The sequence below is a fragment of the Quercus robur genome, chromosome 7, assembly GCF_932294415.1.
Source record: "Quercus robur chromosome 7, dhQueRobu3.1, whole genome shotgun sequence".
In the NCBI taxonomy this organism is placed as follows: domain Eukaryota; kingdom Viridiplantae; phylum Streptophyta; class Magnoliopsida; order Fagales; family Fagaceae; genus Quercus; species Quercus robur.
The window spans coordinates 40,912,552-40,923,790 of NC_065540.1; the positions used below are offsets into that span (position 1 = coordinate 40,912,552).

The 11,239-nt window shown below is 30.5% G+C and overlaps 1 protein-coding gene across 1 annotated transcript; it reads right to left on the minus strand.

Moving 5' to 3' along the window:
• Positions 1-635: 635 nt before the first annotated feature.
• On the minus strand, positions 636-10,351 carry LOC126693451 (protein STRICTOSIDINE SYNTHASE-LIKE 2). Its single transcript, XM_050389412.1, has 3 exons — positions 9,917-10,351; positions 2,240-2,497; positions 636-1,452 (listed from the first exon to the last, which is right to left on the minus strand). Exons 1-3 carry the CDS (start codon positions 10,210-10,212, stop codon positions 879-881), a joined length of 1,128 nt encoding a protein of 375 aa, XP_050245369.1. The 5' UTR covers positions 10,213-10,351; the 3' UTR covers positions 636-878.
• Between the last annotated feature and the right edge of the window lie 888 nt (positions 10,352-11,239).

The window sequence follows — 11,239 nt, forward strand, 5'->3', positions numbered from 1 at the left end:
TAATAGAGTTTATAATCATTTAGTTCTGATTGGAAAATAAATGTTTTTTCCATTCAAATTTGACACAAATACAATACCCTAAATAAAGTGTCCGTACTTCCTAGTTTAAGGTGTTGTACTTAGTACTTAGTTTTTTCATACACATACTCAGATCTGATCTTTATTAAAAAAAATTACTTTTATTATTCCATAAAAAAACTAAAGTTTGAAATAGCTAAAAACATACAAATCTACACGTAAAACCCTTTCTTTGTAATATTCATTTTCGAAAATTTATTTTTCCCCATCATCTCAACATAAGTTTACATTTTAGTAATGATTCGAATATATAATATAAAAATCTTTTTTTTTAATAAATAAATTCTATCGATGAAATTCATGGGCTGATTATGTTGATTTGAAATGATTAATTCATTTCAATCAAAGTTCTTCATATGAAGCAATTTAAAGATTTGATCTCCAATTCTTATCAAGCTCCAAACCGATACCAAAAATAACAAAGCTTATACAAACCTTCCTCATTGTTTCAATGTCAACATTGTCTTTTGCCCTGTGCTAAATCACTGTAATTGGCATTCAACTATTCAAGTGTTTTCAAGAGGGCTCACTACACTTTCTATCATTATTCCACTACGTCAATGAAAGAAGTTTAGTTTCTTAAATTATTGCTCCTTCAAGAAATATTAGACCGATAATAGTCCACATAGGTAACCTGCTAGTTTACACCTTAACACCTATAAAAACTGTAAAGGGAACTAAAAAAAGGTTTATTTATATTCTCCTTTCACATTCATTGTGAGGTCTATTATGAATTTAATGAGCGGATCCTATTATGAATGTGAGATAAGAGAGCTCTATTCATAGTGCTCTGAAAATATCTAAAAATTACTCTTATACATGCCTACAAAAGGCATATTTATTGATCCAATCCATAAGTTTCCATCTTTCTCCTTCACTTCAGAAATAGATCTCCATCTAATTCCACTTTTTTCTTCAAATATTTCCAATACTTCACCTTGTTCACTCAACCTCACTGCCATTCCACTTGCCCTCCACTTAGCTAAATATGCATAAGCTTTCGTAATGTTAAAAGGAAGCTTAAGCAAAGCATTTCCTATCCAAGGATAGGAAAGCATCCATTCTAAGATCCTTTCTCTTCTTGAATAAATTGCCACCCAAAATCCTCCCCTAGGACTTCTCTTGATGTTGTCTGGAAACCCTGGGAGTTGAGCAAAGACTTCAAAAGTTTCAGCTTTCGATGTTTCTAGCCAATACCTCATGATTTTGCAATTGGTGGAGTCTGCAACTAGAATGTAGTGGCCATTTTCACTTAATGCTACACCATTGGGGAATGAAAGATTTTTAAGAAGAACAGTTACTTGTTTGTCTTTTGGGTCATATTTCATTAGCCTTCCTGTTTTATCCCCACTTAGTACTAATGAGATGTGATTCCTGCATAATCAAGTATGTCATGTACACTTTTAATATTTTAGGAAAAGAAAATCTATAAGTTGATGGTAGCTAGAGGAATATTTGAACAACACAAATATTATATATAGCTAGCTTATGCAGTCCAACTAAAAGGAAGTTAGAAATAGAAAGTAGTCTATATATATCAATGAGTTGTATGTTGGTTTTGTATGTATTGAAACTCTTTGGAGGTGAAACATGAGAAGTAATTTTAATGGATTATTGTGAATTTTAACTCAGTATTATGAAGTAATTGTTTCATAAATCAGATATGTGAGACTCACGTATTGTGAGAAAAATGATGTATATATTTGATACATGAGATACATTTTCTAAAATTGTATTGATAGTTGGCATATGTTAAACATGATACATTTTTTCTTATACATTTATGCAATTTTTAAATTTCTAATCAATCATCAACAATAATTGATTGAGTGTAAATTTGTTATAGTGTATATATATATATATATATATATGCAATTGTTTCCTGATACTAGTTTACATCATTGAATTATTGATTACTCCTTAGTAATAGTTTCTCACTTTTTAAAGGTGGATTTTTATTTTTTCCAATAAAAAAAAATGGAGATATTAAATTCCCTCCATTGGAAATTATGAGTTATATTATCTTTTACGACAACCAAAAAAAAAATTTGAATTTGTTTTATTATTATTTTATTTTTGAGAAGAATTTGTTCAGTTGCCAATTTTACTAGAATGGTAGGGATTGGATGTATGTAAATTATGCAATATTAAAATGACATACCTCCTTTGGTATTGTGAGCTGCTATCACTAAAATACACCACCCCATTGCGATGATCAATGTCCAAACCATTGGTGAAACCCAAGGGAATACGTGTAGCAACCTTAGTGGCCATGCCTCCATCAGGGCCCACAACCAATAGGCCCATGTACGCATCAGCGATATAAAGATCACCTGTGGCTGTGTCGAAGCCCAATCCTAATGGACGCCCACAAATGTGTTCCATTTCATCATGATCGTGTGGCCCTTCACAACCATCTCTGCCAGCAATGCCAGTGGTAATATACTAATACGAGTTGTTGAAAAATAAAATATACAGTCTCACACTATATATATGGGTGTAATATATATTAATATTTTGAGAAATCACATTAGATTGCATATTTTCTTTGTTCCTGTAATCTTGTCTTCTTGACGTGCGTGTCAAATGCCGTGTTAATTGGATATTTATTTTAATATATTGATATGTGGTGAAAATAAACTCACTTATGCAAAACTAATTAAAGAAGAGAGAAGAAAAATATACACAAAGAATTTACGTGCTATGTGATTACAATTACTATATTATTAACATTGTTTACAGTTTTTAAGTATATTATTAACATTATTTACCATTTTATAAGTATATTTGTATGTTTTTATACACAGTTTTCTGATATTATACTCATTTGTGATTAGTAATATACTAAAGCAAAAGTCCAATAAAGATTTAAATTATATTTCTTATTGCACTCAAATTTTGTGTCAAGTGTGAAGTGTCATTCTAATTAGATTTCACATGCTCTAATTTTATGCCAAATGTCATTCTTATTAGAGGGAACAATTTTTACCCCCAAAAAAAGAAGGGTGAAACAATTGATATATTTACTTTTTGGTCCAAACGAAAAGTTCCTTTCAAAATTGCAACCATTACACAAATACATAACGTGCAGGGCCATCAAATAATCTGGAATTATAGGTTTTATCGCAATGACATCCCTTTTTAACCTATTTCAAACTAGAAGTATCTTTTTTACCCAAAAAAAAAAAAAAATTTGAGGAGCACAAGGACATCCTTGGCCCTTGGCTATAGCCCACAGGGTAGGTCAGCCGTCCTCCCATGAGGCCATGAGTATTGATGTTCTATGCCGACGTGCAGCATATGTAATTTGTAAGGGACAAATTTGAAATAGGGCTTTTGTAGGGAAGTGGTCTTAAATATAGGAAACATTGGGCTTGATGGGGGAGATGGGCCCATTTCCTATTGACAAGATGTAGTGGCAAGCCCATTAAAAGGGAGATGGACCTCGGATCATGGAAAATAGTCCGATACCTTTTTGCCGAAGTGTATTAGAGACGATCTCACCATTGGCAACCGAGCACAGAGTACTTTTTGAGTATCTAAGAAAGAGCACAAAGAGACACGGAAACATCCAAAGAGTCATAATGAAGCTTCTTGATAAAGTAACAAGCATCTTAACATGAATTAAATTCACATGCCTGGCATAGTCGCATTTATTAATGATTAACTAACCTAAACAGTGCCTAAAACCCCAAAAGTCTATCTTCAACATGTGGTGCAGACGTCTGGTTGGACAAGTAACTTGCTAGTTGTATGAAAATAGCACATTCCAAGAAAGGTAGAAAGGAGGGAGTATAAGGAGAGGCTCAAGGCAAGAGAGAGAGAGAGAGAGAGAGAGAGAGAGAGAGAGAGAGAGAGAGAGAGAGAGAGAGAGAGAGAGAGAGAGAGAGAGAGAGAGAGAGAGGTAAGCTTGTTCTTGAGCATTACACTTATAAAAGAGATTCTGGTGTCATTTATCTTGTTCAAGTATCTCATTGTGGAATATCTGTAATCCTACATGTATAAATTAATTGTCACATCTCTTACCAATTGGTTTTTACTCCCACAACTTTCATTGTTTCCAATCTAATGATATTTACATGTATTGTGTAAAATGTGAGCATATTATATAAAAGTGCGGATATTGCCTAGAACATTTCATATAGAAGAGTATGAATAATAATGTCTTTGTAAAATGGGGACACCATGTCTACATTTAAAAAAAAAAAAAAAAAAAAAAAAAAGTCCACAGTTTACATATGAAGTGTATAGACCATAGAGTTTGGACATTTTTGGTGTGAGGCAGTGTTAGTCTTAATTAAATGACAAGTAATAAGTCCTATTAAGGTAGTGCTAGTTCGGATTTTTTAAAAACTTAAAAATTTATGATTTTACTGAGCTTATTATTTGGCTACATGCCTATAACATTATTTTTATTGGTTCATTTTAATTAAAAAAAAAAACTATATCTAAAAAAAAAAATGATATTTTAAAAAACAAGTTATTAAAAAAAAAAAAGCCTAGTAAGCTCGTATATAGTTTTTTTTTTTTTTTTTTAAATTCACTTCTTTTTTTTTTTTTGGTTTAAAAGAAAGAATTAAGTTTATTTTTTAATTTTATATAAGATAATAAAATTAATTAAGTTAAAGAAATCCTTGGGACTAAGGCACATTTATTTGTCTCTACAAATCTATTTGAGAGGGAAGTTAATTTCTTTCTTAAAATTGACTTCTTCTTCTTCTTTTAAATTTTAGGTTCTTAAAATTTAATTGTCGAGCTTAGTAACATAAACTTATAACAAAGTGGAGCATTTTTTTTTTGTTTTTTGGTTTTAGTAGTTAAAGGTATAGCAAAACGGGTTTAAAATAGGATGAGGTGACTGTTAGTCTATCCCACATGACACAAGAACATAGAGTCCAGTGTTCTATCCACCATACAATGGAAGCTCATCTTAACTTGCGCCTCACCTATAGGTTAAAGGGTGTGTTCAAGCACCATAGTCCATAGATGGGTAGCTCTCTATCATATCAAAATTTTTTTTTTTTTTGAGAAGACTCTATCATATCAATTAATTAGAACTTAATTAGAAGGTGATTTGTCACAAATTGGATGAGTCATTGGAAAACTCATTTCATCCTCAAGGCCACCAAGACTAGTTCAAAGTAAGATGATAAATTTTTTGATAAAAGCAAAACCTAACACCAAAGCAAATCCTCTCCTTTAGAAGTCCTTATCTTTAATAATTATGGCATCTATTTTTATGAAAACCAATATAAGCCAACAAAGATTCAAATTATATTTTTTATTGCACTCTAATTTTGTGCCAAGTGTGAATTGTCATTCTAATTAGATTTCACATGCTCTAATTTTGTGCTAAATGTCATTCCAATTACATCTCTCTAGTTTTAAATATTTCTGACCCATTTAAACTATATCAAACCAAATCAATACCATTTTTAGCACATTTTACTTGAAGCCTATTTTTAGTACATTCTTCTCAAAAAGGGGGAAAAAAACGTGAAGCCTATTTAAAATTGCTTCCAACTCATTTTAAATCAATCAAAATTTTTCTTAACAAAACCGCATATAAAATTATAAATTCACGTATTGCAATAAAAGTTTTGATGATGTTCTAAAAAAATTGGCAATTCCTATCCAATCTATTTTCATAATCACTCAATTTCCATAACTTAATTGAAAAGCATAAACATTAAATAAATTCATTAAATCACAGTAACAAAAAAATATTTTATAAAGTAAAAAACTAAGTATATAAATAGGCCAATAAACTACTTTTTGTTTGTTTTTGTTTTTTTAAACTACAGCATGCTGCAGCTGCATGCCTATATGGGAGTTGCAAGCTAGTCAACATAATATTGATGACTATGGACCTCACCTACACAAAAGGATAAAAGATCTTTCCAAAGATGTCAGGTGTCAACTGCAGGGGCGGCTCTACTTTATATTCAGGGGGTTCAAATGAACCCGTGACTTCAATATATATATATATATATATATATAATATTATTATTTTTGGTTAGCTTAATACTTTAATTTATTTTTAAAAATATTTTTGCACACTGTGACTTAAATTTTGCACACCCTTATTACAAGTATTTCCAACTCTAAGAGTAAAGTATAAGTGTTTGTGAATGGTAAGTATTACTTCCTTTTTTTTTTTAATAAATTTATATTATGTGTGTGAGTGTATCTAATTTGATTGTGTGCATTACTTTTTGTTATAATGTTATTTGTGTGAATTATGATGCGTGTGGACAATTGTGTGTACAATATAAATATAATATAAATTTATATAATTTAATAATTAGGAAATAGAGATGGTTTGTTACATGTGTGTATATTGTTATCATGTTATAATAACTTTTTGTTATAAAGTTAGTAAAACTTAAAAAAAAAAAAAAAAAAATTGTAAAGTTAGTGATTGTCCAAGCATTTGATTGGTTATGTAGACACATAGCGTATAAGTTTATGTATGAATGAGTGTGGTTGTGTGTGTCAATAATTAATATTAAACTAATGAGTTTAGTTTAGTCATTTAGCTTAAAATTTTTGTATAAAAACAATAACAAATAGATAATAGCAATAGCATAAAAATAAATATGTTAGATAAACTTAACAAAATAAAATGGTTATAGGCTCACGGCTACCCACATTGGCAATAGATACTCATAATGAATTATCATATAACGATTTAAAATTTGAAAATTTGTAGAAGAAAATTGTATAACTTTATGTATTAATTTTTTTTTGTCGATAACTCGATATATTCAAGTTTTTTTTTTTTATTAAAATTTTTTAATGACCCCCAAAACAAAATTTCTAGAGCCGCCACTGGTCAACTATCAACTAACCTCTTTTTCTTTTTTCTTTTTTTTGTTTCAAGTTTTTGTTTTTGAGAAGAAGATGTCAACTAACTTAATTAGTTAATTAAGAATTCTACCTTCTTTGATAATTTTTCTTTTTTGAGAAACAACCTTCTTTGATAATTTGGTAACATTAATTCAAAATTTTATTTTCCTTCATCTATTAACTTGGAGTTAATTACAAGGGAGACCGAAATTATTATTATAGTACATGGAAATGATTTTTAGTACACTTTTGCTAAAAAAATGAAGAGAACAGTGATTTTTCATTTTTAAGAAGAGGGGTAAACAATTTTATGTAAAATTGATATATTTATTAAGGGAAAAACAATTGATATATTTATTAATTTGGTCCAAAGGAAAAGTTTATTTGCAAGTGCAACTATTATACAATAAGATAACGTGCAGGGCCACCAAAAAATCTGGAATTATAGGTTTTTTTAAAAAAAAAAAATTTATTTTATGCGAGTTATAGGTTTTATTTCAATGAAGTATTTTCTTTTTAATGGTTTAAGGAAAACAAAAAAAAAAAAAAAAAAAAAAAAAAACCTATTGAGGAGGACAGGGACATCCTGGGCCCTTGGGCCTTGGCCAGATAGGGTAGGTCGGCTGTCCTCCCTTTGCAAGTGCAACTATTATACAATAAAATAACGTGCAGGGCCACCAAATAATCTGGAATTATAGGTTTTTATTTTAAATTTTATTTTATGCAAGGAGTTATAGGTTTTATTTCAATGAAGTATTTTCTTTTAATGGTTTAAGGAAAACAAAAAAACTATTGAGGAGGACAAGGACATCCTGGGCCCTTGGCCATATAGGGTAGGTCGGCTGTCCTCCCTTGAGTATTGATGCACTATGCTGTAATTCAGCATCCCTAATTCATTTGTAAAAGGGCTTTCATTACTCTTTTCATTCTGTATTCTTTTGTATCGAGCGTAAAATGTATATTTGATGTAAAAATATGTGAATATTAAATAATATCACCACACATTCATGGTGTGATAGTTATTCCACAATTATAAGTGCTTTGTGGGGTGTGGGGGGTAAAAATTGGAATTCAAGTTTTTAAAAGGGAGTTTTTACACACATATAAACTTAAATTAAGTTAAAGTAAAATTTATATCTTGTATATAAAAAAATAAAAATAAAAAGTGTCAATAATAATTTTTGTGTAAAATGTGGACAACAAATGTCTAAATTTTTTAAAAATGTCTATATTTTACATATGATACGTATGAAGTAGTTTGAAGTTTGAACATTTTTAAGGTAAGACAATCATAGTACTTAGTTAAATGATGAGTAATAAATCCTATAAAAAATCTATCAAGCTAGTGCTAGTTTGGATTAAAAAAAAATTAAAATTAAAATTTTGTTATTTGCTGAACTTATTCATTGCCGATATGCCTATATCTTTTTTTTATTGGTCCATTTTAATTAAAAATTAAGTTTAAAAAACACATCTATATCTAAAAGTGATATTTTAAAAACCAAGTTAAATAAAAAATAAAAATAAAAACTAGATGAGTTCCTAACTTATGTACTGTTTTTTAAAAACTTGTTCAGTTTATTTTTTAATTTTAATTAAGCCACTAAAATTAATAAGGTTAAAAGAAACCATTGGGAGTAAGGAACATTTAATTGTCTCTACAAATCTAGTATAGAGAGAGAAGTTAATTTATTTATTAAAACTGACATTTATTAATTTTTTAAGTCCTTAAAACTTTAATTATCGAGTTTAGTAACATGAGCTTGTGATTCAGCGGGGCATATAAGTAGTTAGAGATATAGTAAAACCTATTAAGTGGGATAGAGTGGCTGCTAATCTGTCCCACTTGGCGGGATCTTATGATTCTATCCGCCATACAACGAAAGTCCGACTCAGCTTGCCCTTTGCCATGCCATTGGGTTAAAGGGCGAGTCCAAGAACTGTAGTCCATAGACAGGAGTAGCTCTCCATCATATCAATTAATTAAACTTAATTAATTAGAAGGTGATCTCTCACTACCAATTGGATGATTGGTATACTCAAAGAATAATGCTAAAACTACGAATTCTTTTATAAAATTTTTTATAAACGGTTGATATGGTGAATAATTATTGATAATTGAAAAACTGATATTAATAATAGGTCTAAATAAAAACCAATAAAAAATTAACCATACCAACATTTATAATAGGTCTAATTATGATTCTATCCGCCATACAACGAAAGTCCGACTCAGCTTGCCCTTTGCCATGCCATTGGGTTAAAGGGCGAGTCCAAGAACTGTAGTCCATAGACAGGAGTAGCTCTCCATCATATCAATTAATTAAACTTAATTAATTAGAAGGTGATCTGTCACTACCAATTGGATGATTGGTATACTCAAAGAATAATGCTAAAACTACGAATTCTTTTACAAAATTTTATATAAACTGTTGATATGGTGAGTAATTATTGATAATTGAAAAACTGATATTAATAGTAGGTCTAAATAAAAACCAATAAAAAATTAACCATACCAACATTTATAAAAATTTATAAAATAATTTGTGATAATAACATTATTTTGCATACAAAACCTCGTCACAACCACAAGACTAATTCAAAGTGGGATGATGGATTTTTCGATAAAAGCAAAGCAAAACCTAACACACTGTTAAATTCACCTCACGACAAACAAACTGACACGTATGGCAAAGCTACATACCCATACCCTCATTGGATAACATACTTCAACAGAACCAAACTAACCAGAAACCACAATTTCCATTTGCTTGCAAATCTCATTTCATTGTTTTTGACCTTCAAAACTTCATACCAATTTGAATTCAGCCATGTATGCAACTAAATGATTCTTTGGCCTTGCCATGCATATGAACACAATTGACGAGTACTGTGCTGTGTGCACCATATAGTTTCATCGAATAATTTCAACAATAGAATCAACCAAATACAAAACAAAAATGGTTTATGATAAGGAATTAAGGCATACCTCTGTGGAGAAGTTATGGCGAAATTGATCCAACGCCGTTGATTTTGATCCCATTTGATGATCCGACCATCTGATATGCCTGTATAAGGGCCTCCACCAAGTGGGTCAAAAGCAAAGCTCTCTGGTCCAACTGCACCCTCAATAGGAATAGCTTCAAATTGCCAAAACTTGTTATTGGAAGATTTTTCATTATTGGGTGTTTCATCAGATGAATATCTGATACGCATAACAGGTACAGCAATCAAGAGAGAGAGGAGCAAAACTATGGTTGCTGTCAATAACAGCTTTGGCTTCATGCTTGTGGAGAATATTTTGAAAGAACAAAGTTTTTTTTTTTGGAGAAATAAAAGAACAAAGTTATATTGGGAGGAGTGGGTATTTATGATTCTATATATACAAAAAAATAAAAATATGATGATGGTAAATCTGTTATGTTGTAACACACTTTAACCAACCATAGTTTGACATAGACATAGTATAGGCAGCTTCTTAAAGAAAGAAAAAGGAAAAAAAAAAAAAATTCCCACAAATTACACGTGTCCTCTGTGTGATTCCTTCATTTTCTTTCTTGGCAAAATAGTGGAGAAGAAACTTCCTGCATGTTTGACAGCATTACAAATTATGTTTTCTCCATTTCTTGGTATGCACACGTGGTTTGGTATTCAATGCACATTAATTATTAAAAAAAAAAAAAAAATCTGCCTTTCATGGGATTCTTTTTTAGGGAATATATATATATATATATATATATATATTTATAAACGCAATATATGTATATTTTAATAAGCAAAGTTCAAAGTGTAAAGTTGTGATTTACAACTATTTTGTGTTGACTATAATTTCATATCAAATTTGATTGTAATTTTGTTCAATCTTTTGTACCTTGTATTTTATATGGGATTTCATTGTAATGGTTGTGTGTGTGAGAGTGTGAAGACTCAAGGTAAATTGAAGATCAAAGAAGTTTTTGCAGGTAGCTCGCGAGAAGCCTTCCCATGAAGTGAAGCATGTGCACAGCACATGACTGGAATGCGAAGAATCATGACAGATGGTGACAGCTGGTTTCCGCGGGTATTCGCGAGTGTCTCGCGAGTAAGGCCTTCCCGTGAGATACCCATGAAATATTCTGTTTTGCCAATTTTCTCATATCTGATACACCAGGTCTCTACCCCACTATATATACCCACTTTACCCGCATATTGAGTGGAGTGTTTTTCAGAGAGAAAACCCTTGCCATTACCCTTGAGAGTAAGAGATTGTCATACCCACAATTCTCTACACAATCCATTGTGGTTTTCCTCAACTCCTATCTCTCCATTTCCA